Source organism: Astyanax mexicanus, chromosome 4 (assembly GCF_023375975.1).
Source record: "Astyanax mexicanus isolate ESR-SI-001 chromosome 4, AstMex3_surface, whole genome shotgun sequence".
NCBI lineage: Eukaryota > Metazoa > Chordata > Actinopteri > Characiformes > Acestrorhamphidae > Astyanax > Astyanax mexicanus.
Window position 1 is genome coordinate 7,678,307 of NC_064411.1, and position 26,050 is coordinate 7,704,356.

At 39.4% G+C, this 26,050-nt stretch overlaps 3 protein-coding genes across 10 annotated transcripts in view; 2 read left to right on the forward strand and 1 right to left on the reverse strand.

Moving 5' to 3' along the window:
- Window positions 1-26,050, forward strand: part of LOC125801399 (zinc finger protein 239-like) — a 240,236-nt gene that overhangs the window by 145,095 nt on the left and 69,091 nt on the right. The window lies entirely within an intron of this gene.
- The window catches only part of LOC111196471 (zinc finger protein 239-like), a 294,610-nt gene that overhangs the window by 39,878 nt on the left and 228,682 nt on the right, over window positions 1-26,050 (reverse strand). The gene's annotated exons all lie outside the window — the stretch shown is intronic.
- LOC125801109 (zinc finger protein 501-like) overlaps window positions 1-26,050 on the forward strand; it is a 286,089-nt gene that overhangs the window by 2,581 nt on the left and 257,458 nt on the right. The window contains exons 2-8 of one of the 4 annotated variants that reach the window (XM_049477137.1): window positions 4,795-4,891; window positions 5,914-6,021; window positions 6,156-6,269; window positions 16,339-16,387; window positions 18,261-18,450; window positions 18,753-20,544; window positions 21,060-21,233. The exons of 1 other annotated variant lie outside the window; for it this stretch is intronic. In XM_049477137.1, coding sequence (XP_049333094.1) covers window positions 4,845-4,891; window positions 5,914-6,021; window positions 6,156-6,269; window positions 16,339-16,387; window positions 18,261-18,450; window positions 18,753-20,544; window positions 21,060-21,233 — 2,474 coding nt within the window. In that variant the 5' untranslated portion in view covers window positions 4,795-4,844. Of the gene's footprint in view, window positions 1-4,794; window positions 4,892-5,913; window positions 6,022-6,155; window positions 6,270-16,338; window positions 16,388-17,247; window positions 17,336-18,260; window positions 18,451-18,752; window positions 20,545-21,059; window positions 21,234-26,050 lie in introns of those variants that run through there. 2 more of the 4 variants (XR_007438618.1, XM_049477138.1) reach the window with 2 other exon arrangements.

Here is a 26,050-nt window from a genome sequence, read left to right on the forward strand (position 1 = left end):
TGTCAAAGTGCTTAAAGTGTGATGTGACTTCTTATTCTTATGGTCACATTCACATCTTTTATTGCATTGTATAATAATAATAATAATGATAATAATAATAGTTATTATTATTAACTATTATTATTAAGTATTATTACAGTGTTTTAACAGTGTTTTATTAAACAGCATGGGCATAGATAGTTTAATTTGCTAACATGTTTATTCTGTGTATTATTACAGTACAATATGGAGTTTTCTGTTAAATTAGTAAGCCAATCAACGTTAATAAAAAAAGTAAAATTCCACTTCTTACCTAACCTTCTTGGTAAAATCACTTTGAAAACTAATTATTTATTTTTAGATTTAATATTTTAGAAGCTGACTTTAATTTGACAGGAAAGTCACATGACTTTCCAGCAACTGTTGCTCATTTCACGGAGCTGTTGTCACTGCCCGATTTGTACCATGCATGCATGCGCACTGTAAACTGAGCAGGGGGCACAGATCGGGTAGCCACAGCTGTCAACACTTTTCGGCGCACAAGGGATTTGACTATTTTTGGACGAAACCTGTTGACTAAAGCAGATGGCATTTCCATGGTTGTGTATCCATGTCATTCTACGTACATATCACCACAAAATATAAGCAAAGCTAATTCTATTGTTTTTCAGGTTTTTGTGGAAAAATAAGACTCATCATATTAAAAGGTCCCAATAAGTTAAAAAATACGAGAAAGGTGGTATTAATGCATTTGACTCTGAAGCCATGATTGGCGCATTTAGGATTAAATGGCTAAAAACCTTTATTACGCATCATTTAATGTGGTTCCATATTCCAGGTTCCATTTTTAAGAAATTGGGAGGAATTGATCTCTTTCTGAAGTGTAATTATGAAATTAGTAAGATTCCAGTCAAATTATCATACTTCCGTAAACAAATACTTCAGTTCTGGAAAAAGATTTTTCAACATAACTTCTCCCATCATGGATCAACTTTATGGAATAATAGGGCAGTCACAGTGGGTAGGAAGTCAATATTTATAAAAGATTGGTATGACAAAGGTATTGTTTTTGTAAATTACCTTTTGTAAGTGAAAAATATAATCTTAGGAGTTTTAAAGATTTTAAGAAGGTGTGCAAAGCGATTCCTTTAGCATTGATTCAGTTAATCAAACAAGTCATTTTATATTCAAAGGTGACTGTTTCGATTCCCACATTAAAAGTGAACGACTGTAATTTAGTAGACTAAGTGTAATAATAAGACTATCAATGATGATTTGAAACAGAAGATTTACTATGAATATAATGGACCTTCTTTCAAGAAACTTCCTAATAATAAGAATATAAATATGACTTTTGATTATTCCAAATATGTTAACTGGCCCATATCTCCTAAAGTGAAGGAGACCCATTTCAAAATTATAAATATGATTTATCCTGTAGCCCTGTTTCTTTAAAAAATATTCAAATTTGATGTTGAATTATGTACTTTTTGTCAGAAGTCAGAAAATGAATCTCTGGAGCATTTGTTTTTTTCATGTCAATATTCACACACTTTTTGGATGGACATCAGAAATTGGATTAATATCAAACTTAATATTCCTTCTTTTGAGGTAGAGGACATTTTGTTTTATTTGAAAAACTTAAGTTCAGCTTTCTCTGATGCCATAAATATAATTTTACTTTTAGCAAAATTCCACATTTCCCCCGTTTCGTTAATGAATTTAAGTCATATTATTCTTCATTAAGTAAATTAAGAAAATGGAAAACTGCTAGTATCATCTCACACCAGATCTCTAGTAAGCTTTTGTCTAAGATTATCATTTTATTACGTTGCTCCTCTAGTCTGTATGTTTGTGTATGCTCCCACTAGCTTCTAAATTGTAGCTGTGATCCTCTACAAGAGTTTGTACTATTGTATATTGTTGTGTTTTGTATGTTGCTAAAAACAAAAACAAAAAAATCGGCGCTGTGAACTTCCGTTTTCTGAATTCTAGATAGACTGATGTTTAAACTAATTATAATTCGAAAAAAATCTGTTAAAATGTATAAGCCTGTGGTGTTTTTATTTATTTTTACATATACCAAGTCTGTAAACTACTTCACATTTCACATTTCTGTAATCTAGATAGACTGGGAGATAAATTACAAACAAAATACAAAGATCAAGCAGAAAATAATTTGTAATTAATAATAATTGATCATTATTAATAATCGTCTTTGTTCTGGAGCAGTTGATTTATAAACTGTGCGTTTTACACTGTGTCAACAGGTGTATAAGACATTTTAGAAATTTAATTAGTTTACCATTATAGCAAACCTATTTGGGTTATAGCCATCTTTTGGGCATGTGGTCTTTGACCAGTTGTAGTACTTCTCAAGCTAACAAAGAATTTATGTAAAATACACAGCACATTATTATAAATAACAGCTGTCTGGACCTGGTTTTGCGTGTGTCTAACAACTAACCAGTTAATCCCTCACTGAAATTCTGCATGGTACATTTTATCAGCAAGCTTATAAATTTGCCAAAACTCTGTGATTCATGTTTAGAAATGGGAACCAAATACCATGTCTCCAAATGTGGTCCTGTATCAATATCCTACTAACCATTAAAAATGAGGTACAACACGTTCATCAAAATATCAGTTTATTTTATTCTCAGAGAGAGCATGAGAGCGAACCCCCCATCCCTCTCAACACACACCCCCACCCTCCTCCACCAACACACACACACACACTTTCCATGCCCATTCATTTGTTGCAGGATGGCGTGAATGTGATCAAAACTCTTCACAGCTCTGTAAAACTTAAAATCCTTCATTTTGACACCACGGTATACAAACTGTTGGTGCTGGCAAGTCATGTGACTACCGTCAAAATAAAAGTCAGCTTGTACAATATTAAATGTAAAAATGGAAGATTTAGTGATCAAAGCGAGGAGAAGTTCAGGTATAAAAGGTAATTTCACTAAGTAACGTTATTTGGCTTACTGATTTAACGGAAAACTTGCTGTTTCACTGGCTATGTTTACATGCAAAGCTTTCCTTCAATCCGAAAGAATTCATTCCGATTCTAGAATCTGATTGAGGTGTTTATATGTACACTTTCCCCAATAGTCTGAGTAAACTCTCCGTTTATGTGCACGCTATAAGTAATCCGATCAAACATGACGCGCATGTGTGGTATCGCTTAGTGTACTCGTAACCATGACAACGAGCATCAGGTGATGTCCGCCAGCGTGAGAGGAGCAACAGCATAACTAGCTATGTTCTCCAGAGTTTACAGTTGGTATCAGAGATGATCTCAAGTCTTTGGTAACGAATCCAAGTCGAGTCTCAAGTCTCTTCTGGTTGTAATGAGCTTTCTATCGTCGTCTGCTCTCTAGTCTGCTAAAGATACTGCACAGCTTTATCTAAAAAATCCAGGCAAGTACTGATTTATCACTCCTTTATCTATTCGTAATTAAAATCGTAATATTACGAGAATAAAGTGGTAATATTTTAAAGGAAATGTAGCTGTAACTGCGTGAGCTGCAGTTTAAGAGCGAGGCACGCACAGTGTGCAGATTTTTCCGTGGTGCGTGTTCTTTCAGTAGCCATGAGAAGCCTCCCGGGAGAGCGCGCGATGTTGCGCGGACATTTCAGCTGCCTTTTAGATCGGGTTTTGCGACCAAAGAAAAAAACATCCTAAAACATTATAATATAATTATTTTAGACCAGCTATTATAATCTTATACAGTGTATTTTATATAGTGTTACAGATAAGAAGAGAAAAGAAGAAGCAGCTTTTTGTTTTTATGCTGCAAAGAAATGAAACAGTTTACCAGTTGAGATCAGGCAAGCAGCATCAGTAAACAGTTTCAAAAAGCGTCTGAAGACATTTTTTAATAAACTTTGTTTTAATATTTTGTGTTTGTATTATTATACATCGATATATGTAGTGATCTATATTTTTGTTACTTTTTATTTTAATTGATTTATTTTAATATCATAGTCACATTGTTTACTGTGTTTTTTCCTTTTCCTTTTTTCCTTATTACCTCTCTGTATGTACAGAAAATTGAGCTGAATTTTAATGTATGAAAAGTGCTTTATAAATACAGTTTTTATTATTTTATTATTACTATTATTATTACTTTTTTTTAAAGGAACGAAAATCTCCGTGCAGGAGCGCGCGCTCTTCTGGGAGGCTACCACGGGAAAATCTAAACACTATATTATGTACAGTAGCTGTAACATTACAGCATTAATAATCAGCAGGTTATAAATGTAGATAACTGATGGTGATATATAACAGCTCATGAGCGCTTGTTTCCCTCTGCACCGCTCCTAAACTACAGCTTAAGCAGTAAGAAATAAATATACCTAAAATACTAAGAATATCTCCTCTCCTAATATTTGAACTTTAATCTCGAAGCGAACTGTTTTTATTTTTTAAGAGTGGCTCTAAAACGCTGTGGCACATGCGCAGATGTACTTAAACATTCCGATTGGGGATGTAATCGGGTACAGGTGTTTACAAGGCTGTCATTCTTCTTTGTATCGAATTTTTAAAAAGATTATCCACCTCGTTCGATCGAAAATTGTATTCGGAATGGCCTCAATCGGACAGCTCTATTCCGATTGAGGTGTTTACATGGACGTGCTCTATTCCGATTGAGCCAGTAATTCGATTGCTAACGGATTGTTAGGCTGCATGTATCGTTCTTTTTTTTTTTTTTTATTAGTTTATCAGGTTTTGTTTAATGCAGTTCTGATGATAGTAAGAATATTGTAAGAATAAAGGTTTTATTGTAACGATTGATCTGTTCTCAGGGGTCGGTGTCGGCAGTGTTCAGCTGTGTGTGAATGAAGAAGAGTAAATTATGGATCTTCAGAACTCCAGCAGTGGAGGAGGACCTCCTGTTCTAAAGTGAGTAAATTAAGTGATGGGTTTAATATGTAAAGTAGTTTTGTATTTTAATGGTTTCAGCTCTAATCCTGGAGCTGTGATCTGCATATTTTACAGTTTTAAAATATTGAGAACAGAGTCAGAACCCTGTGCTGTATTTAAACAAAGAGAAACGCTTAACAAACTAGCCAGTTATTCTTATAGTAAAATGTGTTTCTAATCTGTATTTAAAGTACATATATGCCTTTAATATCTAATAGTTAATATTAATAATATGTTTCCTTCTGGCACAGTAACAGTATTAGGTGGTTGCTGTAGTGATATTATGCTGTTGCTAGGTGGTTGCTATGGTATGGGGTGGTTGCACATTTATGTTAAAAAATATGGTCCATATATTTTAACATAAATGTGACGATTTGCTCAAAATCTGGATCATATTAGTCTGTAGTAAAAGTGAACTCTGAACCAGATCCATTCTGAGGATCCGTCTCGGATTTTACCACACACTGTCTGGGTTTACATTAGTATTAGAAATGAGGAAATCCTGATGTGATGCATTTATATAGATCAGATGGAAGTGATTGGGTTTTTGTTAAAGCTGTGGAATGAAGCTTCTCACAGAAAGACTTGTTCTATTCTGTTCTGATCTGTATCTCTGTTAGAGTTCAGTATAAAAAATATATCTTTTAGTTTATAATACAGTATAATTGTGTAATTGTGTAGCTCTTACCAATACATGTTATACATTATACATTAACTACTCACAGATCTATAAAATACATATAGTAAATATGATCTAATCAGGTGATGACATTGTGACATCATAAACACAAATATATTCAACAGTATTGTTAAAGAAATTAAAATATGTATATTTATTAGACGAGTGTTTTTCATTTTGGGGCAGCTGACAGAAAGCTTCGGGACGCTTCTGGGACGGTTATGAAGAAGTTAGTCTGGAACCTGTGAATAAGTTTTAGTAAAGGAACACATTACTCCACACTTTACTCTCATCATGGATCATCATGAAGATCTGTTTACAGGGAGAAGAGAGCAGCATCTCCAGCCCCCAGTGGAGTGTCTATGAAGAGTGACCGGTCCATGGAGGATCCTCCATTCTTCAGCAGTGGAGGAGGAAGCTCTGGGTCTCGGTACATCACTGCACTAAACTACTGTTCTGTTCTAAGAGTGAAGCTCTTCAGTTCCTGATCTTTATTAAAGATGTGCTGTGTGTTGGAGTTTCACTGTGTAAATGCTGGAGTTTCACTGTGTTTAATGTTAACAGAACTGAAACCCAGAGAGGAGCTTCTCCAGAACCCAGCTGTGTTTCTATGAAGAGTGACCGGTCCATCGATCTTCCTCCTGATTTCAGCAGTGAAGATATGACCTCTGACCCACAGTGAGTGAAACATCACTTACATCATTTACTGATTTTTACTATAATTTACCTTTTTAAACCATATAACACACACACACACACACACACTTTCACACAGTTTTTCTGTATGTAATGATCAGTGTACACAGCTGGGTGTGATGGGGAGGCGGGGTTTAGATTAGACTGACTGATGTCAACAATAAGAGTAAATTACAATATCAGCTACAGGTTGGAGAATTACACATATCTATATTAGAGGTGTGCGATACTGATAAAAACAATATCTAAATATTTTTTTTATTTTGTCATATAAAAAAACATAATAAAATATTGAACAGTGCACCATGTGACCTATCCTTGAATAAAAGCATCAGTGTTAGATTGGCAAAACTAAATTATATTTATACAGTTATATCAATCAAATTAAAACATTAATTGTATTAATCACAACAATATTCTGTAGGGACAACAATCATTGTGCAGTGTGTTGTGTCTGGCAGACTAGATTATTTTTTGCTTTATTGCTAATGTCAGTATAAATTAGATTATTTTAATGTGCTGAGTAACTGATTTTAACTGAGAGCTTTAATGGAGGAAATCAACTCTAGAGTAGCTCCATATTCCACCTTTAACAGAATGAAAAGAGAAAACATGCCTTCAGCTGTGTGTGTGTGTGTGTGTGTGTGTGTGCGCGTGTGTGTGTGAGAGAGAGCATGGGGGAAAGAGAGAGAGAGAGATTTGGAGGAAAATGAAGCGTGAATGAAAACCCACAATGGTCACAGAAATAACTTGAATGTGACAAAAGTAATAATAAATAAATAATATTCTATGAAAATAAATAAATGAAAATCTGACATTGATTTTGAACTGTGTGTGACCCCGAGAACATTCAGATGATTATATTTATTTATATAAAAACACTTAAATAAATAATAGCTTGACTACGCCACCTGGGGAATTTCACCTCAGGAAATATGGTTCAAATACATCTTTGAAAACACCTTTATAGCACACAGGTTCATTTGAGAGGAAATAAAATTTACTGGCTGGCAAATTCTTTTTAAATGTTACCATCAGATGTCAATTTAAATTGTGCACACTTGGGCTATTTAGGCTAGGTTCACAGTTGAGAATACACAAATCATAATAATTTATATCACAGGTTATACCAGTTGACCCAAGCCAGTATCAATAATGAAACACATAATTCAACACCAAAACCCAGGGTACAAACAGGGTTGATCCAATAACATAATATTAAACAAACTAATAACCAAAAAAATATTAGGATCAAAAATAAATAAAATCCAAACGAAAATAAAGAAGAGAAACAAACTTAATAATTCAACCCCATGGACTAGATGCAGAATTAGAGCAGTCAATTATAAAATATCAAATCGGATTAAATACACTATAGGCAAAACAGCCCAGGCCAAACACCAGCCTAGGCAAAACAGCAGCAGACACTAGGGAAGAGAGTGTGCTTAATGCCACCTCGACACGGTCAATGGGGCACTTCAATGGGACACCTAAAAACAAAACAATTTATACAAATAAGAAAAATTATTTTAAATAAAGGAGCCCTTAACCCCACAAATAAGCAAACCCACCTTTAAGCTGGAATCAATATAAATACTTGCTTTAGGTCACCCTGCTTTCAGTATCTGAAGTAATAGGCTCGTTTCATGCAAAAATCTACAAAAAGATTAACAATCCCCATTAAAACAAAAGAGCCCAGAAAAACTTCTAAAGAGATTAAAGGTGAACTTTAAGCTCGAGGAGCATCAGTGTCAGATCACACCATCACTGTTTGGGCCAAAGTGAACTTAATGGGAGACGACCAAGGAGGACACCATTGTTGAAAACAAAACATTAAAAAGCCAGACTGGAAATTGCCCAACTACATGTTGAGAAGCCACAAAGCTTCTGGAACTTTTCGTCAAGACACATCAGCTCTATGTTTACAGACAGAAAAATGAAGCGTATGAAGAAAAGAACACTGTCCCTACTGTGAAACATGGTGGAGGCTCTGTTATGTTCTGGAGCTGCTTTGCTGCATCTGGTACTTGATTCTAGAGAGAAATGTGCTGCTCAGTGTCAGAAAGCTTGGTCTCAGTTGCAGGTCATGGGTCTTGCAACAGGATAATGACCCAAAACACACAGCTAAAAACACCCAAGATTGGCTAAGACGAAACATTAGACTATTCTGAAGTGCTTCTATGAGTCCTGACCTAAATCCTATTGAGCGTCTTTGGAAGGAGCTGAAACATGGAGCCGTCTGGAAAAAGCTCTTTCAAACCTGAGACAGCAGGAGCAGTTAACTCATGAGGAGTGGACCAAAATACCTGCTGAGAGCTGCAGGAATCGTTTAATGGCAGTGATTACCTTAAAAGGTTGTGCAACTAAATATTAAGTTAAGGGTTCCATCATTTCTGCCCAGGCCTATTTCATGAGATTTTTATATATATTTTAAATAATTCTGTTGAACCATGAATTTGTCAGATTCAAGTTATTTCTGTGACCATTGTGGGTTTTTCTTTCATTAACTGCGGGGTACCAACAATGTTGTCCATGTGTGTACGTGTGCTCTGTTCTGTCCTCTTTTATGCTTAAAACCCAATTAATGCTACTTCTGCTGAAATTGCTCTGCTAACGTATCTAAAATATTATTGATGGTAAACTAAAGCTTATATAAGCGCTGAATCGTTTCTCCTAACTGTACGAAAAATATTCTCCACTCAGAGCTTTATGACGCAGAGCACATTAGCGCCATCTGGTGGCCAAACCACAAAGTGCTTTATATGTCTGGTGGAAAATATTTTTTTTATAGGATTATTGCTTCAAAAACTGTTCCAGTGTATTGAAAACAGGACATTTATTGTTTCTTTAATAGCATTGAATAAAACTTCATCATCTGTTGTGCATATATTTATCATCTAAGTTGCTGGGTGTACATACATCCAGGAATGGGAGAATGTGTTCTAGTACAGTACATAGAACAGTAATGTATTCAGAATGAATTAGGTACACTTTAGAACATATTTTGTTAAGTAATTCTGGATAACTTTTTAGCTGTTTTCTTTCTAATTACATTCACATTGTTGCTTATTGGTGTCACATCTGGTGCTGTTAGCTCCTCTGTCCCTTCCACACCAAGCTCTGACGGAGGTTCTCAGGTTAATAACTACACTACCCAGAATGCACCACCCGCTGACATCACGCATTCACCTGATCACGTGACACCTCACCTGCTTCCACCAGGAAGTCCCGAATACTGATTATTGGCACTATAAAGGTGCACGCCAAACAGACTACCACGCCGCGTATTGTAGGTTATCCTCGTACAAAGCGTTACTTATCTCTTGTCTCTATTTACTTTGTGTATGACCTTGCTTTTGTTTCTCGACGCCGATTCTTGCCTCAGCCTTTGATATTGGATTGTTTGTGTATGACCTGGACTGTACTTTCACCACCGCCTCTTGGATTATCTCTGATACTGGATTGTTTGTGTATGAACTCTGGACTGTCTCTCGTTTATGGTATGGTTTTGTCTTCATTGCTCTGTCTACTGGTGATTACCCTTATTTCTGTATCGACCCTGATTACATCTGTTTATTATTATAATAAACATACTTTGTTTTTATCAGTATCTGCGCTTGTCTGCTATTCTGTTCTGACCATGACAGAATACGCGGCCGAACTAAATCAGATAGCGGACACTGAGGCTATTAAATCTGGTCTAGCCAACCAAGGGAGGCTACTCGGTCAGCACCAGCAAACGCTCGCTGGTGTGACCCAAGCTATTTCTGAGCTAGCTAGCCAACAAGCTACACAGCAGCAACAGCTTTCTGAGCTAGCCAGCCAACAAGCTACACAGCAGCAGCAGTTTTCGGAGCTGCTAGCTCACCTCAGAGGCTTAACTGTGCCTAGCCCTAGCCCATTAGCTGCCCCCAGTTTGCCCAACGCTACATCCTCTGTGCCTGGTTTTTCTGTATCTAAACCGGAGATTTTTGATGGGGATCCAGAAAAATGCAGCGGTTTTCTTTTGCAATGCTCCGTGTTTTTCAGAAATTCACCGCCCACAACCGATAATGCTAAGATCGGTTTTATTATCTCCCGGCTTTCTGGTAAGGCACTTGAGTGGGCTACAGCTGTTTGGGAGGAAGTTTCTGGGGCTAGCTACACTGATTTTTTGGCTATGTTTCGCACGGTTTTTGATCATTCTCGTTATGGACAGTCTAATGGGGAACTTTTGTTAGCTCTGAAGCAAGGTCATAGACCTTTCCGCACTCTTGCAGCTGGTAGTGGCTGGAATAATGCAGCTTTGATTAACGTGTTCAGAGGCGGACTCAACCCAGACATACAGAGGGAGTTAGCCTGCAGTGATGATTCGCTAACTTTGGATCAGCTCATCTCACTGTCGATCCGTTTGGATCAACTTCTCTTACGCCGCCCCAAGACCAGCTCTCTCACTCAGCACACTCCTGTGATTCTGCCCCGCACCCTCGTGCCAGAAACAGCTGCGCTGTCTGCCCCAGAGCCTATGGACATCCAGAAAACCCGGCTAACTTCAGAGGAGCGACAGCGCCAGATCCGGCTTCGTTTGTGCCTTTATTGCGGGGAGGTCGGACATTTCAAGGCTGAGTGTGGTCTCCTGACCCGACCTGTGAAAGCTCCTACCCTGGGACAGCTTGTGGAGTGCTCTCCACGCGCTAACGTGGTGCGTATTGCAAACACAATGCTTTGTTCAACATGTTTCTCGTTACCTGTGAATATTATGTTGCCTGATGGTATGCTCTCTGTCCCAGCACTTATAGACTCCGGGTCGGAAGGGAACTTCATCAGCCTGGACCTGGTTAAGGAGCATGGAGTACCCACCCGAGAACTTCTGCGTCCATTATCCATTCATGCTGTGGACGGGAAGGCTGTGCGCTCCAAACCAGTTACGCTGCAGACGTTACCCATCACCCTACAAGCCAGCGCTCTTCATTTTGAGGAACTGCCACTTTTCGTGCTTCCCAGCACCGAGCATCCTGTGATCCTGGGCATGCCATGGCTCAAGACCCATGATCCCACCGTCTCCTGGCGCGATGGGGATATCACGGTTTGGTCTTCTCATTGTCACAAGAACTGTTTAGCTTTGGATGGTTTAATCATTCAGTCCACTTCGGTGGAGAGCCCTGTAGTTTCTGATTTCTCCATTATTCCCCCAGAGTATTCTGATTTTTTGGAAATGTCTAGTGAAGTTGAACGTGTAACTAGCTGGCCCGTTCTCACGCATCCTAATCCTGACCTACCCTTTGTAGTTGAAGTCGATGCTTCTAATACTAGCATAAGAGCAGTTCTTTCCCAACGCAGCGGTTCACCGCCTACACTACATCCCATAGCCTTTTTCTCACAGAAAATGTCACCAGCGGAGCGTAATTATGGGATAGGGGATAGAGAGCTGCTGGCTGTCAAACTAGCTCTTGAGGAGTGGCGTCACTGGCTGGAAGGTGCTGCACATCCATTCACCGTTCTTACTGATCACAAGAACCTAGAGTATCTCCGTACTGCTAAACGTCTAAAACCCCGTCAAGCTCGTTGGTCACTGTTTTTCTCCCGATTCAATTTTTCGATCTCGTTTCATCCAGGCAACCGTAATACTAAGGCTGATGCCTTATCCTGTGTTTTTAGTTCTCCAGACGACACATGTCACGCTTCCGAACCCGAACACATTCTGCCACCCACTGTTAAAGTAACAGCTATTAGATGGGAACTTGATGACTTCATTCAGCAGAGTCAAGCTAACACACAACCTCCGGAGGGTTGCCCTCCTCACAAGATTTATGTACCTGAGCAGTTTCGCGATCAGCTCATTGGCTGGGCACATGCTGCCCTTACTTCCGGTCATCCAGGTGTTACACGCACGCTACAACTAATCTCAGCTCGGTATTGGTGGGAAACCATGCGAGCTGACGTTCAGACTTTCGTAGTTTCATGTTCAGTCTGCGCACAATGCAAAACACCCAAAACCCTTCCAGCCGGTAAGCTATGTCCTCTGCCTGTTCCAGAACGACCATGGTCACATATTGCTGTAGATTTTGTTACAGATTTACCTGAATCTGAAGGTTACACTACTATCCTTACTGTTGTAGACAGATTTTCTAGGGGAGTTAAGTTTATCCCTTTTCCTGCTCTTCCTACTGCTCTTCAGACCGCCCAAGCTATATACACACACATTTTCAGACATTATGGGGTCCCGGAGGACATTGTGTCAGATAGAGGTCCTCAATTTACTTCTCGGGTATGGAAATCGTTTTTTGAACATTTGGGTGTACACGTGAGTCTCACTTCTGGGTTTCACCCCACTAGTAATGGTCAATGTGAGAGAGTTAACCAAGAGTTGGGAAAGTTTTTAAGATTATACTGTTTCAAGCATGCTTCTGAATGGTCACAATATTTGATTTGGGCTGAAATAGCCCAAAACTCCTTAACTAACTCCACGTCTGGTCTCACTCCCTTTCAGTGCATTCTGGGTTATCAGCCTCCGTTAGCTCCGTGGACAGCGTCGTCCACTGAGATCCCTGCTGTTGACGACTGGATGAAGCGGAGTGAGCAGGTGTGGGAGGAGACGCATCAGCAGATCTCGGAGGTCTTACGGAAATATAAGGAGCAGTCCGACAGACACCGTGGTACCACCCCCCCAATACCAACCCGGAGACAGGGTGTGGTTGTCGACCCGGGACTTGAGGTTTGAGGGGGCCTGTAGGAAACTGTTGCCTAAGTATATTGGCCCATTTAAGGTGTTGTCTCAGGTTAACGAGGTGACTTATAAGATTGAGTTGCCTGCTCAGTACAGGGTGCATAACTCGTTCCATGTTTCTCTGCTCAAGCCTCTTGTCCCAGGTCCACTTGCTGAGGGTGTTCCAGATGACGTGCCGCCCGCGGCAGTGGAGGGGGAGGATTCGTCTACCTATGCGGTTCGAGAGGTGTTGGATTCACGCAGGCGTGGCGGTGTGCTCCAGTACCTCATAGACTGGGAGGGTTACGGCCCTGAGGAGCGTTGCTGGGTTGCCGCCGGTGACGTGCTGGATCCTGCTCTACTGGCCGAGTTTCATGCCCGTCACCCTAGTAAGCCTGCTCCTAGGCCCCGTGGGCGTCCCAAGCGCTCACTCTCTTCTTCGGCTCCGGTACGTAGGGGTTCACAGTCTCGCAACCCCCGCCTGCCCGTCACCTCTGAGGCTACGCCTGGTCCTCCCGCCGGTACTCCCTGCCCGTCGGGTGGACGTCGTCGTGGTCGTCCCCGTTCCGGCTCCGTTCCGACTCCCTTGGGGGGAGGTACTGTCACGTCTGGTGCTGTTAGCTCCTCTGTCCCTTCCACACCAAGCTCTAACGGAGGTTCTCAGGTTAATAACTACACTACCCAGAATGCACCACCCGCTGACATCACGCTAGGGTTGTCACGATACCAAAATTTTGACTTCGATACCGATACCAACTGTAGTATCACGATTCTCGATACCAAAACGATACTTGGAAGAAAAAAAAAACAATAAAAATATCTGAACATAAAATGTTTATTTTTGACTGAACTGGATTGAACACTGAACAATCAGTGCAAACGTTTTTATTCTAAAATGAAACATTTTAATTATAACCTTAACTATAACATAATTATCTACTTCCACTTCCTAAAAACTAAAACTAAAACCAGAGGTAATGGTAGCCTGACTATGTGAACCTGACGGGCGGGCAGAAGTTAAGTTCTGAATAACGAAAATAAAGAGACAGAAGAACATTACAATGTTATGTTCATTTTAACACTCACTGCTCCGTTTTATTAATCAACCGTTTACCATTTTTAATAAGCCCATGTTCAGTGTAACGATCAAGCAGGCTACGTGCCTGACCACAGATTTGCAATGGAAACGCGAAAACGTGAACATCTTGAGTTCATGTTTCACAGCCAATGGGATAATGGAGAAATAGAGAAAACCATGGGTCCAAAACAAAACTCCTGCACACTCCTCTCCGTGTTAATGTGATTTACTAGCAGTCGCTAGTAAATCTTAGTAAAGCTACAGACAGAGTGTATCTTGACTAACTCCACTAACCTGTCGACTTATCAGCTCTTTGTAGAGATCAGGGTGCTTGTCTGCTAAATGAATGAGCGAAATATGATCAGAATTATGTTAAATAATACTGTAACATAGAAGCATAGAACTATTATTTAATTAAAATGATTTTTAAGAACAGCTAAACACAGTGCTGCAGGTCAAACGCGGAGGCGTTCACGTGCGAGAGAGAGAGACAGAGAGAGAGAGAGAGAGAGAGAGAGAGAGAGAGAGAGAGAGAGACAGAGAAAGAGACACAGCGAGAGTGAGAGAGAGAGAGAGAGATTTGCGTGTTCTGATGTGAGCTACTCACAGGTAAAGGTTCTCTTTTAGCTCTTCGTGCTCATATTCTAGTCCCACACATAAGTCTGCAGCTCCCTCAGTGTTTTCTGTCGTATTTTGCGGCTAGCGCGAGCGCTTACAACTAACACCGCCACGAGGTGCCGCCGCGCTTGTGCCGAATCCGCTACTGAATCCGACTCCCGCTTCGCGGACAGAATCGGCACAACAGCCCCCGCTGTACAACTGCGGGAGTGAAAACAGCGCTAATAAATAAAGTAGTTTAGTTTCACTTTCAGTTTTCGTTATTTTATTTAAAAATAAAAATATAAATAAAAAACAGATGCCTACATCTCAGACTATTTTCCCACACTTCACTCCTCGCGCCCGTTTTGTCCACAAGTCGCGGACGAGAGACATCTGTTATTTTAGCCGTCGCCATTCTACACTCGCTGCTGCTCTGCTGGCTTGCGCGTGAATCGATTCATTTGTTCAGAACACTAAGTTTATCTGAATCCTGCCACACCGACTGCTGCGGTGTGAATCAGTTTTCTTATGAACTGAATCAAATCGCGCCTACTAATTTGACTCATTTGAAGCTAGTGACTGGGCTATACAGTATCGAAAGCATCGAACGCTAAAGAACCGAATCGTTTGTGATGACGTAGTATCGAAAAAGAATCGAACCTTCGGTACACCGTGCAACTCTACATCACGCATTCACCTGATCACGTGACACCTCACCTGCTTCCACCAGGAAGTCCCGAATACTGATTACTGGCACTATAAAGGTGCACGCCAAACAGACTACCACGCCGCGTATTGTAGGTTATCCTCGTACAAAGCGTTACTTATCTCTTGTCTCTATTTACTTTGTGTATGACCTTGCTTTTGTTTCTCGACGCCGATTCTTGCCTCTGCCTTTGATATTGGATTGTTTGTGTATGACCTGGACTGTACTTTCACCACCGCCTCTTGGATTACCTCTGATACTGGATTGTTTGTGTATGAACTCTGGACTGTCTCTCGTTTATGGTATGGTTTTGTCTTCATTGCTCTGTCTACTGGTGATTACCCTTATTTCTGTATCGACCCTGATTACATCTGTTTATTATTATAATAAACATACTTTGTTTTTATCAGTATCTGCGCTTGTCTGCTATTCTGTTCTGACCATGACAATTGGCACTGATCATCATTTATTCATATTTAAAAACTGTTAATTTTAGAACAAATTAAGCATTGACACTGTGGTTCAAAACAACAGGTTCTTTGACGTACATCAAAACTTCAGAAAAAGAGAAGGACAAAAATCTTTATTTACTATTATATTTCTATTTATTATTAGAAGTTAAAGCTCTGTTTTAACCTTTAAGAAACATTTTGTCAGTCCTGACGCTGTCAGTCTGCTCTGGACTGATGAACGGCATTCCGGTTCACCCAGATACTGATTGCTCACCTGAACTTTTGAGTATAAATACCCCTATTAGTTGCTGGGAATTGAATTTAGGTTCCCTAGCTCTTCTACGACAGTATCCTGATGCATGTAGAAAATAATTGATTTAATGCAGGCTTTAATTACAAATCAGTATTTATTTGTATCTGTTATTTGCTGATATTCTTTATTTTATTAATAATTTTATTAAAACAGAAGCTTTTTGGATCAGCTGATTTATTCATGTGGATTACAGTGTGGATTTTCTGTTCATCCATAGTAAGAAGAAAAACAACTATTCCAGAGAAAAACTGGACCACATATTCAAGGTTAGTCATGAATCATATATATGATGTAAAGCTCTCTGATTTCTTTTATATATAAGTTTAATTTCACTTCAGTTTTGATACTAATAATACAGTTGCAAGAAAAAGTATGTGAACCCTTTGGGATTACTTGGATTTCTGCATAAATTGGTCATAAAATCACAACAAAAGACAAACATAGTCTGCTTAAACTAAAACCACACAAAAATTATATGTTTGCATGTTTTTATCGAACACAAAATGTTAATATTCACAGTACAGGGTGCAACAAGTATGTGAATTTTTGCATTTAATAACTGGTTGATCCTCCTTTGGCAGCAAAAAAACTCAAACCAAACGTTTCCTGTAGCTGCAGATCAGACCTGCAGAACGATCGGGAGGAATATGGATCATAACTCTTCACTAAACTGTTTCAGTTCAGCAATAATCTTGGGATATCTGGTGTGAATCGCTCTCTTGAGGTCATGATGCCACAGCATCTCAATTGGGTTCAGGAGGTCGGGAGTCTTCAGAAGATGCATTTTCTTCTGTTGAAGTCGTTCGGTTGTTGATTCACTTCTTTGTTTTGGGTCGTTGTTTTGTTGCATCATCCCTCCTCTGTTGAGCTTCAGTTGGAGGACAGATGGTCTTAAGTTTTCCTGCAAAATGTCTTGGTAAACTTGGGAATTCTGTTTTCCATTTATGATGGCAATCTGTCCAGGCCCTGAGGCAGCAAAGCAGCCCCAAACCATGATGCACCCTCCACCATGTTTCACAGTTGGGATGAGGTTTTGATGATGGTGTGCTGTGCCTTTTTTTCTCCATATATAGCATTGTGTGTTCCTTCCAAACAACAAATTAATTTTGGTTTCATCTGTCCACAGTATATTTAGCCAGTAGTGCTGTGGAACATCCAGGTGCTTCAAACATCAAAACATCAATTTGTTTTGGACAGCACTGGTTTCCTCTGTGGTGTCCTCCCATGAACTCCATTCTTATTTAATGTTTTCCTTATTGTAGATTTGTCAACAAAATGTTAGCCATGTGCAAGATATTTCTGTATTCAGTCTTTAGCTGACACTCTAGGATTTTTCCTCACCTCATTGATCATTCTGCGCTGTGCTCTTGCAGTCATCTTTACAGGACAACCACATCGGTCGCAGCAGTAGTGCTGAACTTTCTCCATTTGTAGACTCTTTGTCTTACCGTGGACACATGAACATCAAGGCTTTAGAGATACTTTTGTAACCCATTCCAGCTTCATGCAAGTCAACAATTCTTGAATGTAGGTCTTCTAAGAGATCTTTTTTTGCGAGGCATGATTCAGATCAGGCAATGCTACTTAAGAACAGCGAACTAAAACTGGTGTGTGTTTTTATAGGGCAGGGCAGCTTTAACCAACACATCCAATCTCATCACATTGATTGGACTCCAGTTTGGACTCCTGGCTCCAATTAGCTCTTAGAAAAGTCATTAGCCTAGGGGTTCACATACTTTTCCCAATTGAACTGTGAATGTTAACATGTTGTGTTAAATAAAACCATGCAACCATATATATTTTTGTGTGTATTAGACTGTGTTTGTCTATTGTTGTGACAGATGAAGGTCTGAACACATTAAATGACCAATTCATGCAGAAATCCAAATAATCCCAAAGGGTTCACATACCTGTTCTTGCAACTGTAAATTATTCACCCTCAGTTTTATAGAGTGTTATAGAGTATTATAACAGTAACAATGTTAATATTAATGCAATAAGATGGTGGTCAGTAACATGATGTTTAAATCCTTTTATACACCAAAGCATCCATAACTCCTTTCCTCCTCAGATCAGTATCATCATCTCTCTCTGTACTGCAACAGCTTTACTGATTATCTGAAGTTTGTTCTTAATCAGAAGCTGCAGGAGAAGTTCATCTCTCTAGTGAAGAACGAGCTGAACACATTCAAGAAACTCTTGAGTCCAGATTACCCAGCATGCTCTGAGGGAGAGGTGGATGATGATCAGAAGGAGGGGGTGCTGAAGGTCACACTGCACATCCTGAGGAACATGAATCAGACAGACATCGCCAACACACTCGAGAGCAGTAAGAGTTCAGGGACGTGACTATGGGAACAACTAGTGCTAATTCATTTTCTAAGTGAAGTCCCAAAGGAAAAACATTAATTAATTTGATTCTGTAATTGTAGGATAATGTTGACCGTAGTCCTTAAACTTAACACTTACTGATTTTGTAAGGACACCATGAATACATCTAAAGCAATTACAGCTGCTACAAAAACACCAATATAGCCTTTATTTTAAAATATTGTACCATGTGTCCTACACTGAGATCTAATGCATGATCACAGCTAATTATGTTTTTTTATTTTCTTCATCTGTTATCAGAATTGGCCCCAGCATGTCAACAAACGCTCAAATCTAATCTGAGGGATAAATATCAGAGAATTAATGAAGGAATCTCAGGCTATGGAAACTCAACACTTCTGAATGATATCTACACAGAGCTCTATATCACAGAGGGAGGGGTTGGAGATGTCAATCAAGAACATGAGGTGAAACATATTGAAGCTGCATCCAGGAAAAGGCAAACACAGGAAAGACCAATCAAATGCAACAATATTTTTAAACCCTTACCAGAACAGAAACGACCCATCAGAACTGTACTGACTAAAGGAGTTGCTGGAATTGGAAAAACAGTCTCTGCACAGAAGTTCATTCTGGACTGGGCTGAAGGAGAAGTAAATCAGGACGTTCTCTTCATATTTCCACTTCCTTTTAGAGAGCTGAATTTGATGAAGAAGAAGAAGCTCAGTCTGGTGAAACTTCTTCAGAGTGTTTTCCCAGAAACACAAGATTTAAAACTAAGACATTACAAGAGCTACAAGATCATGTTCATATTTGATGGACTGGATGAGTGTCGACTGCCTCTGGATTTCCAGAACAATGAGAACTTGGTGAATATAGAAGAGCAAACCTCAGTGGATGTTCTGCTGACGAACCTCATCAAGGGGAATCTGCTTCCCTCTGCTCTCCTCTGGATCACCTCTCGACCAGCAGCGGCCAATCAGATCCCTCCTGAGTGTTTTGACCAGGTAACAGAAGTGCGGGGTTTCAGTGACCCTCAGAAACAGGAGTACTTCAGTAAGAGGATCAGTGATAAGGACCTGGCCAATAAAGTCTTCACACACATCAGGTCTTCAAGAAGCCTCTACATCATGTGCCACATACCGGTCTTCTGCTGGATTACAGCCACTGTTCTAGAGAGAATGCTGAGTGAAGCTGAGAGTGGAGAAATTCCCAAAACCCTGACGCAGATGTTCACACACTTCCTGATCTTTCAGATCAAACACAAGAGCCAGAAGTACAGTGGGAAAAGTGACATTGATCCTCTGCAGAGTAGAACAAGTATCCTGGCTCTGGGGAAACTGGCGTTCCAGCAGCTGGAGAAAGGAAACCTGATCTTCTATGAGGAAGATCTAAGAGAGAGCGGCATCAATTTTAGAGAAGTGTCAGTGTACTCAGGAGTGTGTACCCAGATCTTCAGGGAGGAACATGAGCTGCACCTGGGGAAGGTCTTCAGCTTTGTACATCTGAGCGTTCAGGAGTTTCTTGCTGCTTTATATGCATTTCTCAACAGAAAAATTCCAAAAGAACAATCCACTGAACAACAAACCAGTAAACTCTTCAAGTTTTTCAGCAAGTCAACGAAGACTGACTTCCTCAGCAGTGCCATAGACAGAGCCTTACAGAGTGAGGGTGGACACCTGGACCTGTTCCTTCGTTTCCTTCTGGGTCTCTCACTGGAGTCTAATCAGATTCTATTACGAGTGTTGCTGACCCCAACAGAGAGGATCTCTTACAGCAGTGAGGAAACAGTCAAATACATCAAAATGAAGATTGAGGAGAACTCATCTCCAGAGAAATCCATCAATCTGTTCCACTGTCTGAATGAAATGAATGATCATTCTCTGGTACAGGAAGTGCAGAAATACCTGAGTGGAGGTGGTGAGCGTCATCTTCAACAGGACAGGCTCTCTCCTGCTCAGTGGTCAGCTCTGGTGTTTGTGTTGGTGAACTCAGAAGAAGAGCTGGAGGAGTTTAACCTCAGTAAATATGATCCATCAGAGGAGTGTTTTCTGATGCTGCTGCCAGTAGTTAAAATATCCACAAGAGCTGTGTGAGTATTTTTATTCAGGCCTTCACACAGTTTTTAATCAACTGCTGATGTGTAGAATCAGTTTCCATTCAATCACTGATGGATTCACATTAATTAATTCACATTAATTAATTCACATTAGACTGATTAAATACAATCTTAAATAAAGGTTTTGGGGAAGTTATATGTTTTTGTTAAAATAAATGCACATCTCTTGCAGATAGATAGATAGACAGACAGACAGACAGACAGACAGACAGATAGATAGATAGATAGATAGATAGATATACATACTCCTAAAAGCCTTGCCTGTTCTCTGTTTTGTTAAACATTTTCTTTTCTATTTTAACTCATTTTAATCTGTCCCAGAGCTTTTGGTTAACTGTATGCCCATGCTGATCACAAATTAAGTGGAGAAATCTGCATGTTAACTATTTCAGTAAAAAGAAACACCAGTTCTCTATTCTTTGTCAATCCATTCAAATATTCTTCTTTGGGTTTATTGTAAAATCATTTGTTTATTCTTAAATTTTCAGACTAGCTTCATGTAATCTTGGAGTAAAGACGTGTGAAAATCTGGAATCAGTTTTAAACCTGGAAAACTCCTCCCTGAAAGAGCTGGACCTCAGTAACAATGACCTGCAGGATTCAGGAGTGGAGCTGCTCTCTGCTGGACTGAAGAGTTCACACTGTAAACTTCAGATTCTCAGGTCAGTGTTTCAGGTTATCACAAACCAAAATAACAAACAGGACAACAAATAAAAACACAATTAATTAAACTAGAATGCAGTTCCTGCAGAAACCGCAAGTGTGATTGTAGTGCTGGCCGGGGTACCCAAACTTTTGACCCGTGGCTCCATTACACACAGTACTGGAGTTCTAGCTGCTGTCCTTCGATCTAGCTGCCATCCTCCGATGGCCCCATTCATTCCTGTGGGGCCACTTCGTACGACAATCGTACTAAATCCATACGTCGTAACGTTTCGTGATGCACATTTTCGGAAAGAGCTCAATAGGTTCTACAGGTCCTCAATTGTTTCATTCATTTTCAATGGGCAAAAAAGCGTACACTTCCGAAGTTTTTACGAAAAACGTAAGTCCGATCGGAAAGCTGTATACAAGCCCACCATTCCCGATAAGTACGCACGTTTTGTCTTTTGAACGAAGTCGATATCTCGAAAACTGCGGCACTAGTTAACCGGACACAAAACAGGTAGAATAATAATAACTAGATTGCAGTTCCTGCAGAAACTGCGAGTGTGATTGCAGAGCTGACCGGGGTACCCAAACCTTTGGCCAGTTGCTCCATTACACACAGTACTGGGGCTCTGGGGTGTCCAAACTTTTGACCCATGGCTCCATTACACACAGTACTGGGGCTCTGGGGTGTCCAAACTTTTGAATAAAAATAAAATAAAAAGAATAAGACTTAAGAAGAACAATACTGTGATTGCTTACTGCAATCACACTAATAATAATAAGAAGAATAAGACTTAAGAAGAACAGTACTGTGAGTGCATACTGCAATCACACTAATAATAATAATGATAAGATTTTGACTTAAGAAGAACAGTATTGTGATTACCTACTGCAATCACACAAATAAACTAAATTACACAGAAGGATGTGCAAGGTTAGTCTGAGCAGGATGTTCTTTCCAGATTGGCAAAGGGGAGGAGCCCTAAACAACTCTCCCTGCTCTTTTCCGTGCCCTTTAATTTCTCATGGTACTGCATCTACAGACTAAATACAAAAAAGAGTAATTGTACTCTTTTATGCTCATTTCCTTTTATTCTTTTAACTTTTATGTATGTATGCATGTATGCTAGGAAATGTAAAATGTCTGCATCAAAAAAGACAAACAACATAGTTCATGCATGAGTTAAAGGCACCACATATGTTGTTACTTGCAGAAAAAAATTAATAAAAGAAAGAAGCTAGGTCCAGCATTCTCTGTGGTAAAGCACAGGACACACTCTGGTTCTCTACGCTCTCAGCATAGTTATACACGTAAAAGGGCAGTATACCTAGTGTAAGGAGCTCTTAAAGGGACAGTGTACATATTACTGAAAACTGGCGGTTACATATTTCAACCAGGCCATTTAAATCTTAAAAAGGTATTTTCCCTATAATAAGCATGTGTGCAATAACAAACACTTCCTGAGTCCAATCCTACTCACCATGCATTCTTTATTCCAGCGCCCCACGTTAGCTTTATCTCCCCTCAAAAATACAAGTATATAATAGTATTTTAAATGACACCATTAATAATTGCATTTTACATTTCTTACATTCATTCTTTTATTTACATTTAAATATCCACTATAAAAATTTGTCTTAGGAAAAACAAACGTAATTGCAGTTAATCTCAAATATTGTCATGAATAATCTGATTATATTTCTTAATCAATTCAAAAATATTAAATGTGGCATGTACAAAAGTAACAACATATTACATGTTACATTTAGAAAATCACTAAAATGTGTTATTTAACATTGAAGTCATTTTAAAATCATTTGTGCTTGTGATTTATTCTTACATTTTCAGATTAGTTTTGTGTAATATAGGAAGAAAGACGTGTGAAAATCTGAAAATCAGTTTTAAATGTGTTTCTGTGATTTTTTTTTTAATTATTAAATAATTAAATTATTTTAAATTATTAACATATGCTGTTAAGTTGTAATCAGTAACGTGTTACTATTTTTTAAACCCAAGTTTTATTTTGGCACCAAGTTTGACCCCAACTTCTGCCGTTATCTGCCGTTATTTCTTCTCTGGTTAAACGACTGAAACGTGGTGTCCAGCTGTAACAATCCGGTTCAGACTTCCAGCTCAGACCTGGATAGAGAGCTTTGTTGCTCTCTCTTCATCTCTCTGTTTGTTTTTGTCTCTTTCCATTTGTTTCTCTCTCTCTCTCCGTTTGTGCCAAAAGTTTTTCACAAAAAAATAAAATCCACAATCAAAATGTAAGGAATCAAAAGCAAAAATTGTATGTTGCAAATTCAGAAGAGAAAAAATATATAGCAAATGTTTTTGTGAATTTTTTGTGGATTTTTTTGGATTTTGCTGTTAAAGACTTTGGCTTCTGGAATCTCTCCTTTGCTTCTGCTTTAGTTTTTTTCTTCTGAGTTTTGGCACACGTTTCACAGGTGGGCGGGGCTTAGAAGAAGGCAAAATTTTCATGCACAAAGTAGGTAACTAGCTAACTCACTAGTTCACTGAATAGGTAACTATCTAACTCACTAGCTCACTGACTAGTTAACTATCATACTTTGTGCATTAATATTTAGCACAGCTCACTAATGTGAGCTTTTTAATGGAGTGAAACAGAGAATAATATAACATAATATAACATTAAACAGAACGTTTGTATGATGTTTAATTGTTAAAGTATCTGCAGCTGCTGCTGTGCACTGGAAGCTGTTCGCTCTCCGTTTTTGGAAGGATGCTTGAAACTGGTGGGGTGGGCGTGGTCAGTCTCAGACGAGGGTTCAGGGAACCCGTCAGTCCAGAACCAGCTGACCAATGGAGATTCAAGGGACCTTCTTCTTAGCCCCGCCCACCCGTGAAAAGTGTGCCAAAACTCAGAAGCAAAAAACTAAAGCAAAAGCAAAGGAGAGATTCCAGAAGCAAAATTCTTTAACAGAAAAATCCAAAAAAATCTACAGAACATTCACAAAAACACAAAAATAAAAGCAAAGACTGACAAAATCCAAACTGAAATAATTTTCAAATAACTGTAAAGGATAATAAAGTAACCAAGTATATTTAAACATATACAGTGAGAAGTATTTGATCCCTTGCTGATTTTCTTTGTTTGCCCACTAATAAAGACACTATCCTTCTGCACTTTTAATGGTAGATATATTCTAACATGGAGAGACAGAATATCAAGACAAAAATCCAGAATATAATTTTAAAGAATATATTTTAATTAATTTGTATTTCAATGAAGAAAATAAGTATTTGATCCCTCTTGCCAAACACACTCAATACTTAGTGGCAAAGCCTTTGTTTGCGAGCACAGCGGTGAGACGTTTGTTGTAGTTAACCACAAGTTTAGCACACACACCAGGGGGAATTTTGGCCCACTCTTCTTTGCAGATCCTCTCTAAATCATGAAGGTTGGTGGGCTGTCGCTTGGCAACTCTGACCTTCAGCTCCCTCCATAGATTTTCGATCGGATTGAGGTCTGGCGACTGGCTGGGCCACTCCATGACCTTAATGTGATTTTTCTTGAGCCAATCCTTTGTTGCCTTTGCTGTATGTTTAGGGTCGTTATCATGTTGGAAGACCCAACCACGGCCCATTTTCAGATCCCTGGCAGAGGGGAGGAGGTTGTCCCTCAGGATTGTGCGGTACATGGCTCCATCCATCTTCCCAGTGATGCGGTGAAGTAGCCCTGTACCCTTGGCAGAGAAACACCCCCAAAACATTATGCTTCCACCTCCATGCTTGACGGTGGGCACAGTGTTCTTGGGGTCATAGGCAGCATTTTTCTTCCTCCACACATGGCGGGTGGAGTTGAGGCCAAAAAGTTCAATTTTGGTCTCCTCTGACCACAAAACCTTCTCCCAATAACTTGGTTCATCTTTCAAATGATCATTGGCATACTTGAGGCGCGCCTCCACATGTGCTCTCTTCAGCAGGGGTAACTTTCGGGCACTGCAGGATGTGAATCCATTGTTGCGCAAAGTGTTGCCAATTGTTTCCTTGCAAACTGTGGTCCCAGCTGCCTTCAGGTCATTTGCTAACTCCTGCCGAGTGGTTGCAGGACGATTTCTGACCGTTCTCAGCATCATTGCCACCCCACGAGGCGAAATCTTCTTTGGAGCACCGGGCCGAGGTCTGTTGATTGTCATGTTATACTCTTTAAACTTTCTGATAATTGCACCAATAGTTGTTGTTTTCACATCCAACACCTTACTAATCTTTTTGTAGCCCATTCCAGCTTTGTGAAGGTCAACAATTCTGACTCTGAGGTCCTGTGACAGCTCTTTGGTTTTACCCATGTTGGAGACTTGAAATCTGTGTGATCTGTCTGATTCTGTGGACAGGTGTTTTTCACACAAGTGATTAGTGAGAACAGGTGGCTTCAGGTCAGGTAACAAGTTGATTGGGAGTGTCTAACTGGTCTGTAAAAGCCAGAACTGCTAATGAATACTAAGGGATCAAATACTTATTTCACTCCATGAAATACAAATCAATTAATATATATTCCTTAGATTTATTTTCTGGATTTTCTTTTTAATATTCTGTCTCTCCATGTAAGAATACATCTACCATTAAAAGTATAGAATGATCATGTCTTTATTAGTGGGCCAACGAAGAAAATCAGCAAGGGATCAAATACTTCTTGGACTCACTGTATATTTGTTATATTTTTTTTCTCTTTTGAACTTCTCATTTGTAACATATTCAATTTTTGATTTTGATTCCTAACTTTTTTTTTTTTGCCCGCCACCACCCCCCCTCTTCGGAGGACCATTAAGACTTTAATCATATTAATACAAACCTCTGATAACT